This window comes from Miscanthus floridulus, chromosome 1, assembly GCF_019320115.1.
Source record: "Miscanthus floridulus cultivar M001 chromosome 1, ASM1932011v1, whole genome shotgun sequence".
NCBI lineage: Eukaryota > Viridiplantae > Streptophyta > Magnoliopsida > Poales > Poaceae > Miscanthus > Miscanthus floridulus.
The window spans coordinates 35,557,246-35,575,331 of record NC_089580.1 but is presented as its reverse complement, the minus strand read 5'-3'; the positions used below and the strand labels follow the sequence as shown (position 1 = coordinate 35,575,331).

Sequence of the window (18,086 nt, the reverse complement as noted above, 5' to 3'; positions counted from 1 at the left end):
CTCTATGACGGGCGCCTCTACATCCCGCCTACATCGCCCCTGCTCCAGGAGATTGTTGCTGCGATCCATGACGATGGGCATGAAGGCGTTCAACGCACCTGGCACCGGCTGCAGCGCGGCTTCCACTTCCCCAACATGCGCCGCATCGTCCAGGACTTCGTGCGGGACTGCGCCACGTGCCAACGATTCAAGTCCGAGCATCTACGGCCGGCGGGTCTCTTGCTGCCCCTCCCAGTGCCCTCTATGGTTTGGGCCGACATAGGGCTGGATTTCATCGAGGCGCTGCCTAAGGTCGACGGGAAGTCGGTCATCCTCTCCGTCGTCGACCGCTTCAGCAAGTACTGCCACTTCATCGCACTCGGCCATCCGTATACCGCCGAGTCCGTGGCCCAGGCTTTCTTCACCAACATCGTCCGCCTCCACGGGATGCCTCAGTCCATCGTCTCCGACCGGGACCCGGTGTTCACGTCCGTCTTTTGGCGTGAGCTCATGAGACTCATGGGCACCAAGCTGCACATGACCTCCGCCTTCCACCCCCAGTCGGATGGCCAAACCGAGGCAGCGAACCGCGTCATAGTCATGTATCTCCGTTGTTTCACAGGAGATCGCCCTCGCCAGTGGCTCCGGTGGCTGCCATGGGCAGAATACGTCTACAACACGGCCTTCCAGTCGTCGCTTCGGGAGACGCCGTTCCGGGTGGTCTACGGCCGCGACCCTCCGACCATGCGCTCGTATGAGCCGGGCGAGACCCGTGTCGCAGCTGTGGCCCGCGACATGGAGGAGCGCGAGGAGTTCCTCGCCGAGGTCCGCCATCGCCTGGAGCAAGCCCAGGCGGTGCAGAAGCTGCACTACGACCGCCATCATCGCCAGGTCGCCTACGCCGTGGGCGATTGGGCCTTGCTGCGTCTTCATCAGCGCCAGGCGACGTCCCTCCCCCGCACCACGGGCAAGCTGAAGGCCCGCTACCTGGGGCCCTACCGGGTCATCGAGAAGATCAATGAGGTCGCGGTGCGGCTTGAGCTCCCTCCGCAAGCCCGTATCCACGACGTATTCCACGTCGGGACCCTCAAGAAGTTCAGTGGCACTCCACCGGCCACCCCACCTCCTCTGCCGGACATCCAGCATGGCGCGGTGCTTCCAGCTCCCGACCGAGTCACTCAGGCTCGCCTAGCACGTGGCGTCACCCAGGTCCTGGTCTTCTGGCGCGGCGAGCCTGCTTCTTCGGCCTCCTGGGAAGACCTCGACGCTTTCCGCGCTTCATATCCAGATTTCCAGCTCGAGGACGAGCTGGGTCTCGAGGGGGCGAGAGATGTCATGTGGGGCCACAGCTACCACCGTCGCAGGCGCAACCGCGACGTGAGGCGGGCCGCGGAGCGCGCTGAGCGCGACGCCCAGGCCAGCACGCGCGATGCGCAGGGAACATCCAGTGGCTAGGATAGAAAGAAGGAAGATTTGATTTGCTATCTTTCCCTAGAATCAAGGATTAGTTAGTTTCCTTTTCAACAGCCCGAGAGGCTATATGTATGGATCAAAGGCCATTTGATAGAAAAAGAAAGATCAGTTATCCTAAAACCTCCCTCTCTTCCCCAAAGACTCTCAAGCCCGATCACCGTGAGGGGTATAACCTCCAGATCGGAAGACACGGCTGACGGCTACGATCTACGTAGCCGCGGGCCGCCTACCCACGACCTCCAGGCCCTTGACAAATGATGGTCCAATACAAAACCTTCCTTCAAATTATCTTGGTCATCCTTGAGAAAACTTCCAACATTACCACCAGGCTGCCAGGGCTCTGATTCAGTGTCAGAGGTCTTCAGCTCACCGTATGCAACATAATTGATCTCATCAATACTCTGTTGGTCTCTTGAAACAACTCTGCAAATCCCCTCGATGCCAATGCCACTAGCTTTGCTTTGAAGAACCACAAAAGGATGTGACTTAACTTGCAATGGTCTTGAGCAACATGAACATAGAGTGTCCTTCATGCCTGGTGCTTCAGTTGCATTATTCCTCAAAGTGAAGTTGTTTCTGCAACCTACATTGTCGATACCGACACCGAGTTTCCCCACCAAGGACCGGTATGTTTCTAGGTTAGATTTCTTGTCAGCGGCAAATGACAGGAGGCAGGCTTCACACATCCTGTGAACATCAACAAGGTTTTGATGGATGTGGCAAAATGCCCATGATGATGCTTCTGCCTTGTGAGAACTGCACATTAGTTCTCGATAAAAGCCCGGCTCTGCCTTGCCTAAGACATGATCCAGCCTCGTGCATATTGGGCATGGGGGTTGCAGCTTGCATAGCTGTGCAAATGTTGTCACCAGATAGGAGAGCAGACCCTCAAGCAGCAGCAGAAGCATCAAAACCCATTCTTGGACTACTGAAGTTAGTAGAGCAGAGAACTGCTGATATCTGCATGGATCACCAGTACTTGTTCTTGAAGCCATGACTTCAACTTGGGATGGAAATTTCTTACTGGATGAATAGTTTGTAAATTTCATGTTGGAAAAGAACTGAAAATATAATGTGCGGTTAGAGGCAAAACAATAACCTAAACTCTGAAACTTAAGCCAACTGGCAACTGCAGCACAAGTAAAAAGCCCCATAATTTGATTCAAATTGAACATATCCAACTCAGATTTCCATTTGCAGGGGAGGATTAAGGTTGAGGGTTTTAGGAATGAAACATGTGATTCCATCATGCTAGAGGGGCTCCTAAAGTAAAATCTTCACCACGATTAGCCATGTTATGTCAAAGATTATTCAGATTAATGTAAAATAAGAACATATACATCTTACAGCTTTAATTTAAACTGGAGGCTAATTTATGACCCAACTATATACAATAATCGCACAAGAACACAAGAAGTTCAGGTTGTACTGGATCGGCCACAAAACTCAACGGCAAGAACTCAAATGAAGAACCAATTCATTCATACAACCGAAACTTCTAATCCTACTATCCCAGTACACAATCCGATCAAGCAAACCGGATTAACTCCAGAACTCCCAATTCGCATCAGCAATTACTTAAAGAAAAGGGAAGATCAAACGGCTTATCTGGCATACCTTCATCACATTTCTAGGTGACCATGGATTTTGTTTGCCTCTTCGGGATACGAGACAGGAAGTGAGGAAAGGAACGGCTTGCTCAGATCTCCCCGACGCCCCCCCCCCCCCCCCCCCCCCCCCCCCCCCCTCCCCTCCGTGTTCCTGGAGCACAACTTGCCAACTACCATGGAACCAATAAATAAACCGAAAATTAAAGGATTTACTTGCATCAATAAATAATTGAAGGACAGGTTAGAAGGTATCAAATGGAGAAATATGCCCTGTTCGTTTGGCTTATAAACTATACTTTTTCAGCCACCAAGACTTTCAGTCATGGCAGCCAAGCAAACAGGACAATAAAGGTGTGGGTACCTCCCAGAGTTCGTCATAACAGGCTGTGATAGTACAGAAGATTAGTCGGAGAACAAAATAAACAAATAAACAAAAGAAGAGGCAAATGAGTGCTGATCTTTCATTTCATTTCATTTTATTTTATTTTCAATAAATATGATAGTGGCCTTCTCAATTTACGATTCAAATATGCCATCATGCCCTGTCTGACTTTTTTATATTTTTTATTTATTTTCTGCCACCGGGTCACACCGACTGAAAAGCCAATCTAACTATAACCAATGAACTAATTGATACCTTGCTCTCGGCTCGACTCATTCCCTTGTCAACATTGACACTGACACGTGGGTCCACGTCATTAGTCAATACTGCTTCGAGAATATTTGGACCAAATTACCCTAATTGGTTTGTCACTGAGACGATAATTGCACTGAGGTTTTGGCTGCATCTTTCCAATATCAACTTGAAACCGACCGTCGATGCAACGAACCACCAGGAATTTTTACACACCTCAGAAGAAGGCATGGTGGGTCTTCAGCATCTGCAGGCACCACCACAACCCTTAACAGGGCTTCCAACCTGGGGATGCATCAAACAGAACAGTGCCATTCCGATAGCTTTTTCAGCTCACAGATCAGTTAAGGCCTCAAGGGCTTCACAGGACCAAAACGCCAGGCTCCCTACAAGGATCCTCAAGTAATTTACATGGAATGTCAAATGGTCCCAGCAACACAGTTCTTACGAGTACGAGACGAATGTAAGAAAATGGGCAAGGTGCAGCAGCGCGAACAACGTCATTGGCCCTACAGCCTTCTTTTGGTGGAGATGTTGGGTATAAAATAAAACAAAAAATGCATGGAGATGGAAACGGCTAAGAGTTAGGCAATTCGGTTTGTACAGAGACAACCGCAGCACTTGGCTGCTCCATGCTCTTCAGACGGCCTTCAGCTCAGGCTTGACAGATCTAGTTTTGGTCGCCACACCACTCTTTGGCGACCATTGTACTCTGTTAGCATCTTTAGAAGTCCCAATGCTGTGACGATGTGACCAGGTAGATGTTGCATTGGTATTTTTCCCCTCAGGTGTCTGTGGTGTATCACTGCAGCTCTTTCTCCTTGAACTTGTAAACTTTGGTGATTTGGCACGAGTAGGAGGCACCTTGACAGAACAGAAGGCAAAAATTAAATTCACCACTAGAACCATCGAAAAGTATAATACTTCACACAATGTATTCATGCCGCAAGCAACAATCATGTATTTCTATTTTTGTCAGGAAAAAACGTTCTCAAATACTATTTGCTCAAGGCTCAAACTAATTATAACCACGTCATTATTGGACAATCAGCTTGGTATTAGTGGAACCATGTGTTGTTCAAAAAAGGGGGCACAAAATCTGCCCTTCATTTTAGAATAGTGTGCACATTCCATTCTTGGAATTACTATACCCTCAACAATAACCATGATTATGACATGCAAAAATCAATAAAAGTCTCAGACTCACAACTACACTTTTTTATTGAGAATTAGAAACATGAAACTGGAATTACCTTCTTAAGTTCAGCCTTTGGTGGGGGCCCTTCTTGATAGAAGCTTGGCATGGGTTTCGCTTTAATCACCAATGACTTCCTTAGTTGTTTTAAAGCAACGTCTTGCTCTTCCTACCCAAATAATGAACATTATAAGATTAGTTAATGATAGATAAAGGTAGTATTAGTGCTTTCCATATAGACAGGACTAGAAAACAAAACTAGCACAAACACTTACTAAAGGAAAAGCACAGATGGACACAGTATCAGACTACTGTACAATTTGAAAGAAACAGCATATGGTGGTCAATGGCATCAAATAACAATACCTAACTTAGCCCAACATTAACTAGATCTAGATGCATATGATAGTAGATGTCATTCAACCAATCATATCTAAATGAACACATCATTGATTAGATAATCACAACCAAGTCTTGAATTTCTGTTTTGTCTACAACGTGCAGATATTGCTTGTGTACAACTTGGATTTCATTTGAAAAACTTATTGACATTTCAGATTGAAAGACAGAAAATGATTACAATAGCAGGCAGGAAGATTATATAACAGGTGTACATGTGACGAAACTATATAGATGAAATATGTGAAATTTAATAGATCCCATATTCCAATTGCTTGTAGGAAAGATTGAAAGGCATTTGAAAACTCAACAGTTACATATAAAGGAAAACTGGAAAAAGAACAAAGGAAATGATGAAATAAGACTGGTGCGTAAGTAAAACAGAATGAAGTACTATGTGTTGAGCGAGAATCTTGAGTTTCCATAAATTTTATAAAGAACAGGTAGCATAAAGCTCACTTGTGTGTACCCAGAAACAACTCAATTTGAATACTGTCCTTATTGCTCTTATTTTCAAAGCAATAATTACTATATCGATCAAAAGAATAATATACAAAACTCAAGTGACCTGACCTACAATAGTCTGATTGCAAGAGAGAGATCAGAATTCAGAAGCAAGTTCTTACCTTTTTCCTGGCCTCAGCCTCGTCCTTCTCTGCTTCCAAAGCTTGATGTTTCTCCTCTAATTTTGTGTAGAACTGGGTAATTAACAACACTGTCACTACCAGAACCTTTTTTTGGAATAATAGTGCTTGCTAGTTGTGAATAATCAGCATGAATTAAGCGATCATCTGGAAATAATGCAAGAAACTATATACACACCTCCTTCCTCTTGTCAGCACGGTTAGCACACACAAATGATGGGGCAACGGGAACAGTTGTCTTAGTTCTGCCAGCTCTTGTTGATGTTGTAGTTCTTTACACAAGCTCAGGAAAAGGGCCACATGCAACTCTGAACGCTTGTAAAATTCATGTGTTTCTCAATTTAAACATTTAACTATGAAAATGGGCATCATCTTGAAAAAATATTGAGCATAAGAAAATATTGTAAGTTCAGTGGATACAGAAAAGCACCGTTTAGACGATGCTTTCATGTTCAAAGAAGATAACTGTATGAGTATGAGTGTTCATCATTATTTACTGTGAAACATCAAAGAATTTGGTGCTTAATTTAAGAAAAAAACAGTATGTGATTTTATGGTCATCAATGAACATGAATATTCAAATCTATTATTCCATCCTTACGTAAGTAGGTGTGAAACATCCGAAGCTTATATACCGAAAGTTAAAAAATTAGGTGCATAGCTATGAAACAGCATAAAAAAAGGGATGAGGTGCTCAACAAATCTTAGCACACAGAAAAAGGATACGAGGAAGTCACAGAACAAGAGTCCTCTTCCACAGGGAGAAATGCCTGTTCAGGCTGCAAAGTCTTCCTAGGTGGCATCGGCGTACTCTGAAATAAATAGCCAGAGTAATTCTGTTAGTATAGCCTCCTATTTCACAAAAGTATACCGCAGAATATTTTCAGACAAGAGAATAAATTAGCCATGTTCCCAATTAAATAGAAATGACATGGGTTCAGTTTGTGCAACAATTTTTTAGATGATCCTGTGTGGTAGAAAACTTAAACATGGAAGAAGTCCATGATCAGGTAGCTTCAATGCTTAAGATAGAATATGTATGATCTAGCTAGTAAGAATTAGCCCAAGAAAAACACTTGCTCAATAATAAGAAATAACAGAATCAAAACAAGAGGTAATGATATAGGCAACACCAAAATTTAATGAGAAATGTGCAGAAGGCAATGACCATACCTTCTTTGTCATACTTGCTGGAGAGATGCTACTTTTATCACCAGATTTATCCTTATTTTCTGATGGATTGGTCACACCGCCATTTACTCCAGATGACCTTCTTTGAGTAGAAAGAGAGAATGGTTGGGGAACAACACGTTTAGGCCTCTCCGATCCAGAACTGGCAGTCGCAGACTTTGCTGGGGACTTGGGGGGAGCAGACTTCTCTTGATCAATCAACTTCAGTGAATCTTGATTTACACACTTGTCTTCCTGTGTGTCACCTTCAACATCAGGGTCCTTAATGGAACTAGTTTCCTGGCCTTCTGGGCTATCATAATCATGACTACCACTAATGGTTTCGTCGCATCCATCAGTGTTGCCATTCGGATGGCATATAACAACACCATCTGATTCTTCATCTGTAGACATTTCCACAGCCTCTTTCAACATTGGACTGCAGAAAAGAATATAAAGATTAAATACGCATGTAGTTCTGCAGCTGGAGGCCTAGAGAAATTCAAGTAGAACTGTAGAAGAGAAGAATTGATATACAATACATGGCTTGAGCAACCATCATGGACAAAAAGAACAAATCATAAATATTATTCACAAATACCATGCTCCCTACGTTCGAAATTCTGCAATCACATTCTCACGATAACTGAAGGACCTGCTTCTTTTAGCACATTCTGGCAGCCGATTACCTACGCACATATATTCAACTATAACCATGCCAGCAGTCTTTGAGGTATGTGACTACAAAGGTATACCCGGAAACAAAACTATTTATTATCCAAACTGAACACATTTGAAGAGAATAGCCTTAGGAAAAGTAAACATTAATTAGTATGCTCCAGACATTTTTCAGTGAAATTCAAGGCTAAACAACCATCGGATATGTAAAAAAGGAAAAACATAAGCAAACTCGGCAATCCTAACAGGAAGCTGCAGGTACAATATATTAAATGCCAGGATTTTCGAACATCAAATGAGATACCTAAGGAATGCATGTGAAACATTTCATGTATGCAAGAGTTCAGAATCGCATCCACAATACAACTTTGAAGCACCGTGGAATGATTTCAGCATGTTCAACAAGTTGAGGCATAGAGTGTCCAGATTTGCCTCTTCAAAAGGAAGAAACAGCAGCTCAAGTTCAAATTTCGTGCTTGATAATTCCCAGCAGTTCCACACATTCACATAAATGGAGAAATGTTGCAGAGGCCCCCACTGGGCCACTTGAAGAGCACATTGCTTGGGGAAATACTATGTGTGATAATCTTCTACTAAGATTAGTACAAGCACCGACAGCGATGAGGGACGCAATGCAACATGAACTAAGACACCCAGCTTATAGAGCAACACTCGACCTTTTGTATCCCCGCAAGCTCCAAATCTCCAAGCTCACCAATCTATCTCCTACTAGAGCAACCAAACCCTAACTCGCCAGCCCAGACCAAGTAAAAAAATACCACCAAAAATCACTAAAAACCGTGTGAATCACGGAGACCTCCGCCAGATCTGCCAACAAGCTAAGACGATGAACTCCGACAGCGACATTGCTCCAGGGACTACACCCACACCCATAGCCCACCGAAACAAACTGATAACGAAGGGAATGCAGCTGAAGGCAGTGGCATTACGTGCTCTCGGGCCCATTGTTGGTGAGATCCCAGCGGCGGCGCGCCGCCGCCGGATCCCCGCCGCTGTCGCCGGTGGCCGACATGGAGCGACAGCGCAGCGTGAGCCCGCCCACCCGCCGCGCTCGGCTACGCTAGCAGCTAGCTTCCCCGCGTCTCCCGGCCTCGACCACCCACGGCGCCCGCAGCGCCGTCGGCCGTCGCCTCCTACTCCTCCCTCGCCGCGCAGCCGCAGCCTCGGTGGCCCGAATGCGTGCGTTTTTTTGGTGGGGTGGCTCCCTCGCTGTGTGCGTGGCTCTGTGTGTGGATCCCCCGTGCACGAGGGGTCGTCGGCCGCTTCATCATTCCAGTAGCGGAGCGCAGTGGGGGAGGACCGAGGAGTGTGCCGTGCTCGCCGTTCGGGCCCACGTGTAAGTGGCGGCCGAGGGTACCTGGGTTGGGTTAGGTTAGGTGGTTCAAAATGTGATGCAGTAACGGTAACAGTAAAGTACTCGTTTTCACTGTGCTGGCAGAGGCAGGTGATCAGTCTTGCTCTTGCAAGCTGGAGCTGGAGCCCCTGCCCCGCAGTGCCGCAGAAGATCCGGACCCGTAGAAGCTGGGGAAGGAAGACGACGGCGAGTCGGCGACCGGTCGGTCGGTCACCGCTTCACCAGGGACTGAGGGAGTACCCGATCCGGTCCCCGTTTGCTACTGTACCGTGACCAACATCGGATGCTTGTACCTGACAGTTAGGCCGGTCAACCGTAAGCCTCGCCGCAGCGGCAGCGGCAGCGCCCCCATTCATCGCTGCTTCCGGACGTGCTCCAAGCCTCCAAGTATTTTTATTAATGCCATCATTGCCATGTCTGGTTTGGGCCACCGACGTGTTCGGTAGACGCTCAGCACACCACAGTATGTGGTCGGAGGCTCCGTTCGCGATTGGAACGAGTTTTTTTTTTTTTTGTTGCAAAATTCGTTCTCCTCGAGGAATCAACATGCTTCAGCACGAGCAACTAGCCTGTTTCAGAAATCAGAACGTAAGAAATGTTCAGTCGACAAGGATGTGCTATTAGTAACTCTAAAATCTGGATGTTGACATTTTACTTTTTGTTCCACACCATTGCTCTTCATATAAATATATGTGGATATGGCATTGTACCGTGAAGACGTTGCTTGTATTTGTATATGTTTTCCAGGCTTTACATTGCTCTACAGGTCGATCGAGTCAGGTAGAAGGAAAGCCCATCATGCTTTTTATCAGACCAGTACAGGTGAGGAGTGCCAATTAACCTTTGATGACGGCTTATCTGCTTGGATTATTACAAAAAAGCAACTCTTTACACCAAAGCAAAGCTTATACCAATTTTCCATTCATACTATCTTGTGGTACAATCTAGTGCTAACTTTAGCTTCTTTAAAGCGAGCCGTTTGTGCCGGTATACTGCACGGAGGACCTTGATGGTGAAGCTTGAGCTACCACACAAGGTTATTTCTTGCGTGGCAGTTTTTCTGATTTCGTGGGCAGGTGTTCACCCGTTTCCATAAAATAGGGCTACTACCTCCGTCTCAAAAGTTTTGATGCTTAGTTTTATCCTAAATCAAACTACTTTTAATTTTAATCAAATTTATACATATTATTATTAGACATTTATGATATCAAATAGATATGCTTTGGAAATATGACTTATTATGAATGTAATGATACTTACTCCCTTGGTCCCAAAAAAATACGCTTATTTTTTCAAAAAGTTAAACAATTTCATGTTTTCTCCAAATCTACAAAAATATACTAATATTTATGATGCCAGATAAGTAACATTTATGATACTAGATAAGTACTATTAGATTAATACTAGATATATTTTAATAGTAAACCTTTTTTGAGACATAAATATTGATATTATTTTTTCTATAAATTAGTAAAAGTCAAGTTTAAGAAAAACTGACTTTGTCCAAAACTATATGAGCACACTCTTAGGATGGAGGGAGTATTTGGTAATATAAACTTGGTAGTTTCTTATATAAATTTTGCAAAGTTGAGATAGTTTGATTCAGTTTGAAATAGAATATAATGTTTTTCTTTTGGGTACAGAGGTGATTTGAAGAGTGCCGCTAGCTCCTCACTCAGCTGAGGATACAAACATTAGAAGTGATCAATCACTGACGTCAGACTTCACTGCTTCTGGTACAAATGATAATACACCAGGGAGTGTGCGGTTTCTGCATGGAATATGCACTGCAAGTCCAGCAGCAGCACGGCTCGTATACATGTGACCTTGGTCTGGTTTGTTTTAATCTAAAAAGAACTAGTAGATTTTTACTAATTTCTTTTTTGGAATACATCTAGTTAAACTAGTTTGAAGTTCTGTTACTTTTTTCTAAAATGAAAAAAAGATAAAAAGTTTGAAGTGGTGTTACGTTACAGCGAGTTGTGCCGGTCGCTAGGTCTCACATTGGGTTGGGCCGGCTGAAATGGCAAGCGAGCAAGTGGTGGGCTGGCAATTCTTAGCCGGGGACCAGCTAGGTCCTCCAGGTATTGTCACACACAGCCGGACTAGGCGGCCAGGCCAATCCCAGGCCTGCTATCGTCGGTTTCGGCACTTATTTTGGCTCGACTGATTCGTTGCGAGAGGAAAATAAATGTCCGTTTCATTTTGTTTCTGCAACGCTTTTTCGTCTCCGCCACGCTGACGACTCCCATCAGCCCCGCGGGTGTGGGTCCGTCCATCAACCACCGCGCCGGCCGCCGGCACGGCACCGTCCGCGTCCGTTCGTCAGGTGCTCGCGGGGCTCCCGCGGCTGCGTCCAGATCCACGTTCACCAGCGCCAACTCGCCCAGCTCCGAGTTTGCCACTGAGAGGCTGTTTGGTTGGATGATTTGAGCCCGTCGTCGCTTCGCAGTGTTTGATGTTTGGACAGACCTGCCCGTAATAGATGGCAGCGTAAACGGAAACAGCGCAGTATATCACTGTTACCCCCTCCTATCCCAGCGGTATTCGCTCCGTTCCCGGAGTCAAGGTCAAAGCGACAAAATCAGAGTCACGTTAATCCTTGCTCTGTAACGGTTCGCGCTGGTTTCAGTTTCGATTTACGCCGTTGCCTGCACTGAAACAAACAGCACCTAAATGGTGTGGTCTAGCTCTAGCCTGTGCCTGTATGTAGAGGCCGTCACGTCACGGCAAGCTTTCCGCTCGCACGAGCAGGCGAGCTCGTGCTTCCCGTGCAATGCACCACCGGATGTCTGTAGACTGACAATGTATGAAGGGTAGGTGCAGAAATGCAGCGCTGCCGTATCGTGTAGGATCGGATCGGTCGACTCGTTTCGCCAGCTCGTCGTTTTTTACCTAGTTCCGTGGATTCGTCTGCCCATTCGAGTCAAGACACGACACCGGAGAGGCAGAATCCACATAGGGCTAGTTTGGATGCCAAAATTTTTTGGTAAAACGCTACTGTAGCGTTTTCGTTGTTATTTGACAATTAGTGTCCAATCATAGTCTAATTAGGCTTAAAAGATTCGTCTCGTGGATTTCGTCTAAACTGTGTAATTAGTTTTATTTTTATTTATATTTAATGTTTTATGCATGCGTCTAAAGATTTGATGTGACGGAGAATCTTGAAAAATTTGACGTTTTGGAGGGAAACTCAACAGACCCCTATGCATCCCCTCCGAGTAGCAGTAGGCCAGTACTGCTACTGATAGTAGTGGAAAGATATCCACCTCGACTCCAGCTATCAACAAGCGAGATTGCTAGCTAGGCGCAGCTATGTCAGCCTGGCTCGCCCACTGGACACTCGACCGCGATCAGGTGCGGAAACGGAGATACTCCTAGGAGTATCAGCAGCAGTCCAGTACAGCACTGAGAACGATGTGATGCAGGGAAAGGAGAAGTCGTTCTCGCTGCAGCAAAACCCAAGAAGATGCAAGATGACCGAACAAACAGCGAATAAAAGCAGTACTGTAGCCAGTTTCACAGCAAAAAGAGGCGCACACCCTTCCTAGGGTTAGGGCAGTTACTCCTTGGTGCGTATCTTTACGCTCCAAATCAAAAAAAGAAAAGAGAGAGAGAGAGGGACGACGGCCTGAGAAACCTTGAGCTCTCCCGCCTCAAACCACGCCTACGAGTGGCGTCTAGTACGTGTCAGCCAGCGGCTCGGCCACGCCACCAGACCTGCCTTGGCGCGGGGCGTCAGGACATGCAACGCGCGGCCTGCAAGGGTTTCAACTGTTTTATAAGCCCAGATCAGCTCAGCACATCAAACCATATATAGCTTATCCGAAACGATACGAAAATCACGACAATAATAATAATAATGAAATAAAGATCACTATTACAGCTCATGAAGCCCCGTAGGCTACCAGACGTAGGACGAAAGCAACATACAAATCGTACGTATACAATGGATGCTGTGCATGTTGGTCACGAAATGCACACCGAACGATCCTATTTCAGATCTGGAATTCAGAGGACCCCCCAGCCAAGAACAGTTTGAACATACAAAAACACAACAGTAAATCAGCAAAGGTAGGTAATTCTCGACACAAACTTTATCACCACATAAACCTTAACAACTCAATGAGCACAACTCCATCAGCTACAGAAATACACCCTTCTTCTAGTAATAATAACACAGACTCCTTCGTCATCGTCGCCGTCGCCGTCGCCGTCGCCTCCGCCCTTTCACCATGGGTACCGACTGACCAGTGTACCCCCGCCCCCCATATCAAATTTACAAGCTAAGTACCCCAGACAACCAACTCGACTAAGGGAAGACCAAAAAAGAGTAAACATCTAGCACCAAACGAGAACGAAACCCTAGATTCCTCCGGCGCCGACAGCCGCTCTACTTCTTCGCCTTCCGGGCAGGCACCTTCCGCGCCGGGGCAGCAGACTTCTTCGCCGGAGCGGCCTTCTTGGCAGGGGACTTCTTCGCGGCCGCCGCGGGCTTCTTGGTCGCCGGCGCCTTCTTCCCCGGCGTGCCCTTGGCCGACGTCTTGGCGGCCTTGGCAGGGCGTCCGGCCTTCTTGGCTGCTGGCTTCGGCTTGGCGGCGGCGGCCTTCGGCTTCGGCTTCGCGGCAGCTGGCTTGGCCTTCGGCTTGGCGGCTGCCTTCGGCTTGGCTGCAGCCTTCGGCTTGGCGGCTGCGGCTTTCGGCTTGGCAGCGGGCTTCGTCTTAGCAGGGGCCTTAGGCTTTGCGGCGGGCTTCGCCTTGGAAGGGGCCTTGGGCTTGGGCTTGGGCTTGGCGGCGGCCTTGGGCTTCTTCGCGACGGTCTTGGGCTTCTTCGGGGCGGCCTTGGGCTTGGGCTTCGGCTTGGCGGCGGCGGGGGCGCGTGCGGCCGGCAGCTTGTACGAGTTCTTCACCTTGGTGAGCTTGCCTGCGGCGACGAGCTTCTTGAGCTGCACGAGCAGGAGCTTGCGGAAGTTGGGAGGGAGCTTGTCCTTGTGCTTGTCCTCCACGAACTTGGCGATCGCGTACTGGCTGGACCCCGTCCTCTCCTTCAGCGACGTGATCGCCTCCGAGATCATCTGCGCACCAACCATCCACAATTGCGTCAGATCCAGACGCGACGGAGAGCCAAAGCACGACACGGGAGGAGGAAGCCAACACGGCTAGCAAAGGGTTCAAGGGAGGGCTGCAATTACCTCGGCGTACGGCGGGTGGGTCGGGCTCGTCTTCTTCCTGGGCGCGGCGGCCTTCTTGGCCTTGGCCGGCTTCGCCTCGGCGGCTGGCGCAGCCGGGGCCTCGGCGGGGGCCTCGGGGGCCGCCTCCGCCAACGGCGCGGGAGTCTCAGCCACGTCGGTCGCCATCAATGCAGCACTTGGACCTCGACGAGGAAGGAGAGCGCGGCGAGCTCGGGTGTGCAGAGGAGAGAGAGAAGGAAAGCTCTGCGGTGGTGGGTGAGGAGGTCGGGGAGGAGGAAGCGGTGCTTAAATAGTGGCGACGACACGAAGACGAGGAGAGCCCAACGCCGCGCGCTGATTGGTCCATACGGCCGCGCCTCGGATCGCCCCCATCAGCGCCCCACATTGAACCTTATCCGTTCGATCCTCCCACATCCAACGGTCGTCACACCGCCCCCCGCGGTGCCGCGGATTCCTGCCCCGCAGCCGGCCGCCGAGCGCACGAACTCGGCTCAGAGTGTGCTTCTCCTCCCGATTTGCGATCGAATATCTCTTCGCTTGATCAACCGATCCGTCTCAAACTTCGTATACACGTAGTAACGGAGCATAGATTTCAAAAAAGTGTAAAACCAATGGATTCCGTTGAGTGTACAGAGAGATATTGGCTCGGGAATCCGAACTGGTCCGGCCGGCGCATTTGTGTGAGTTTGGACGGGATTTCCGGCCGGCGACACGGGGTGCACCGGCGAACAATGCCTCTTCCCGGCACGGCCGTGTAGCAGGCTAGCAGAGGAAGCCGGTGAGCCCCGGATCTCGCGAAACCGACGTCGTTTCGACGGGCTACGGCCGGACGGAACGCGACGCAACTGACACACCCCGGAGCAGTCATCCCGGGCGGTGTGTGACCTTCAGCCACCTTTGCGCCGTGCGCCGGCGCGGTCGCCGGCCGTCTCGCCGGAGCGCCGCCGCCCTCCGGCGCGCCCGTCCATGGGGAAGGTGCTCCCGCTGCTGCATTTGCGTTGCCACGCTCTGATCCGGAGCTGATCGCTCGAGAGTGGTCCGAGCTTGCTGCTGCCGTTGGGGGGAGAAAGCATGACGGGTGACACATGCTTCCTCGTTGCACTTGCGAGCCCAGTTTCGTTCGTTCGTGAAATCTTTCGAATTGCTCGACGCACGAATCCGTTCGAATCTGATTTCGCGATGGGGAGATGAACTGGGTGTGTTTCGAAAGTTTTCGTTACGGAGGTCGCGGAGGAATCCGTCCTGGAAGAGGTCAAAGCAGGCAGGGCCGTGGTAGTACTAGTACCCGTCGTGCCTGATGGAAACGGACCGGCCAAATTCACGCTCCAATACGTGGTATACAAGCACAAAACTTTATACTTTTGCTGCGCTCAGATGCGTACAATCTTCAGGCCCAGGTTGGTCAAGGATTCACCGATAAAAATTTGGAAGTTTAAACCGGATGCTAATCCTGTTTTTCACGAAACGGGAGCAGGAGACCGCTGTGCGGGTGTGTGGTCTCGGTTCACCATGAGCCTGGAGGAGAAAGGCTTTGCAACACGGGGATTCGCTGCTCAAAAACGTCACGCGAACGCGCTGCAAAACTGCAGTCGGCGACGGATCGTGAGCCAGATCGAACGAGTGGTCGTGGCAGATGAACGCACGGGATATGGATCATCGTGGACAGATGTATAGGGCTGTGCCGGTGTATCGTCGTCCTCCGTGCACCGAGCTGCGCGCCTTCATCCATGGAGATTAGCCAGGGTCTCGACTCTCGAGCTCGCACAGTAAGTACTAGCTAACTACCGTGGTGAAATGATGGTAATGCCCTTGGATCGATCTGGTTCGTCGGTTTTGGGCGGATATGATGAAGGGAATTGGCCGCTACACAAAAACTGCCTGGTTGACAGTTCCATGCCACTCTAGTTGGCTCGACTCGATTGTTGTTCTACGAAGAGCATCGCTACCTCCTATCTTTTACTATCGGTTTACAATCTTGACGCGAATTGTTGCTGAAGATTACAAAAGGACACGATGAAACGACTAGCTTTCGTACTCGGCTCGGCAATTGCCCAGAATTAGGTGGAGTTGTCATCATCAAAACTCAAAAGGGGCTAGTCGTAGCTACCATTCGGTTCACTGATCGAGCAACCATCTCTGATCCATCTACACCTTCACCCCAGGCGCAGCAGGCCAGTGACGATCGAGGTGAAACTGGCTCGAGTTCACTGTGGCCTGCGATTCCGCGGCGCGACCTGCCTGCCTTTCATTCCCCGGGCCGGGCCTTGGAGTCTTGGATCTATTCTAGATGGCGCCCTTGATGATTTCGACGCGTCTCCCCGTACAAAACGGCAGGGGTTGGACATGCGTAAATCTTGCTGCGCCGCGCCGATGTGTATGTGTACGTCTACGTCACCGGCCTCCGACGATCCGGCGACGGAAATCAACTCGTGTCGGCGTTGCGTTGGGTTCGTTCGCCTTTGGCTCGTCTCGTCGGCGTGTGGCAAGTGAACTGAGCGCCTGAGAGTGAAGCGGCCGGTTCGCCGTGAGCCCTGAGGCGACTTTTGTTGGGTCGGACAAGCACACGAGAACTCACTTGTTGCATACTAGCTCAAACACATGACGCCAACGCTTCCTAGTAAACGGGCCGGCCGGGGATCAGGTAAAACGGTGGACGGCACATCACATGATCATGGATGGCGTGCTCGATCGCCTACTAGCTAGGGGCTGTAAGTACAGGTGTATCCTCATCACAGCAGCGGCTCGTTTTTGTGAACCGTGCTGCATGCACGCCATGGAAGAAGCTTGCTTGCCGGCATCGGCATCCATGGGGTTTGGGGACACTCCAGCTACGCGTGAATAGTTCGCTGGCTATCACTGTGGTGGATTGCTTGTAGTAAGTACCACTCAGCTTTGGGCAGGCCGGATGGGGGAATCTGGCTGCTGGCGCGGACAGCACTTGACCTGGTTGACCGTTCCATACAAACAAAGAGCTAGCGTCATTATTCCCTGCTATTTCTATCCACGGCCACTCATTTTTAGCACGCCAAAATCCAAATGTTACCAAGCAAAACCCGCTCAAACAGCTGGCGTGTTCTGTTCCCGCTCGACTACCAAATTTCGGACGGGAATCTGTTGGAGCGTTTGAGGAGCCAGGCAGCTTTTAGTTTGTTTGTCTCACCGGGCAAGCAACGCCCCGTCGCATGCCGGTCGTGGTACGTGCCGGCGATGAGGTTGTAACCTCACCTGCGACTTGTCGTGAGCTCGGCAGCAGCGAGGACCCTCGTGTTATGTAATTCATTCAGAATCCAGTACGTTTTCTCGTGGAGCGTCGCGGGGGAAAAAAAGATCAGCTAATAATGGATGGATGACGACCACTGACCAGGGGCGGGCACCGGGCACCTGGCGGATGTGTGTGATTGGGCGAAGCAAGTTCACCGTGCGCACGAATGGCCCGGCGCGCGGGCACCCGCTCACTCCATCTGTGGGCGGTGACGAGGACGTCGCAGCGTCGCGGGAGGGGAGGGGATGGATGGATGGACAGGAGGAGCTGTTCCAGGTGCTCTTTAGCTACCCACAGGCCACAGCCCGCGGCACAAGCACAACTTGTGTAGCCCGGCCGCGTCGTGTTTCTACTGGCTTTGGCGGTGCAGGCCCTGTTCGGCTGGCGTGAAAAACGGTTGATGCTGATGTTGATTTATTATAAAAGAAAAATACTGTTATTTTATTGAAACGATACGATCACTAAGTTGAAGCGAA

The 18,086-nt window shown here is 49.1% G+C and overlaps 3 protein-coding genes across 3 annotated transcripts; all 3 read right to left on the bottom strand.

Annotated features, from left to right (window-relative positions):
- Positions 1-1,652: 1,652 nt before the first annotated feature.
- Positions 1,653-2,447, bottom strand: LOC136454562 (probable myosin-binding protein 5). Its single transcript, XM_066454948.1, has one exon. It carries the CDS (start codon positions 2,445-2,447, stop codon positions 1,653-1,655), a length of 795 nt encoding a protein of 264 aa, XP_066311045.1.
- A 1,615-nt stretch (positions 2,448-4,062) lies between these two features.
- On the bottom strand, positions 4,063-9,054 carry LOC136480413 (protein WVD2-like 1). Its single transcript, XM_066477982.1, has 7 exons — positions 8,733-9,054; positions 7,108-7,543; positions 6,661-6,746; positions 6,113-6,206; positions 5,917-5,988; positions 4,950-5,060; positions 4,063-4,560 (listed from the first exon to the last, which is right to left on the bottom strand). The coding sequence occupies exons 1-7, from the start codon at positions 8,813-8,815 to the stop codon at positions 4,336-4,338; spliced, it is 1,107 nt and encodes a 368-aa protein (XP_066334079.1). The 5' UTR covers positions 8,816-9,054; the 3' UTR covers positions 4,063-4,335.
- A 4,176-nt stretch (positions 9,055-13,230) lies between these two features.
- On the bottom strand, positions 13,231-14,607 carry LOC136478660 (histone H1-like). The gene is made up of 2 exons (XM_066477012.1): positions 14,349-14,607; positions 13,231-14,231 (listed from the first exon to the last, which is right to left on the bottom strand). The coding sequence occupies exons 1-2, from the start codon at positions 14,511-14,513 to the stop codon at positions 13,551-13,553; spliced, it is 846 nt and encodes a 281-aa protein (XP_066333109.1). The 5' UTR covers positions 14,514-14,607; the 3' UTR covers positions 13,231-13,550.
- Between the last annotated feature and the right edge of the window lie 3,479 nt (positions 14,608-18,086).

Coding starts and splice junctions, on each gene's coding strand:
- LOC136478660 (XM_066477012.1), bottom strand. CDS start 14,513: ATGGCGACCGACGTGGCTGAGACTCCCGCGCCGTTGGCGGAGGCGGCC. Junction 14,232..14,348: donor CCCACCCGCCGTACGCCGAG/GTAATTGCAGCC, acceptor GTTGGTGCGCAG/ATGATCTCGGAGGCGATCAC.
- LOC136480413 (XM_066477982.1), bottom strand. CDS start 8,815: ATGTCGGCCACCGGCGACAGCGGCGGGGATCCGGCGGCGGCGCGCCGC. Junction 7,544..8,732: donor AACAATGGGCCCGAGAGCAC/GTAATGCCACTG, acceptor TCTTTTCTGCAG/TCCAATGTTGAAAGAGGCTG. Junction 5,061..5,916: donor AGGCTGAGGCCAGGAAAAAG/GTAAGAACTTGC, acceptor TTATTTGGGTAG/GAAGAGCAAGACGTTGCTTT.
- LOC136454562 (XM_066454948.1), bottom strand. CDS start 2,447: ATGGCTTCAAGAACAAGTACTGGTGATCCATGCAGATATCAGCAGTTC.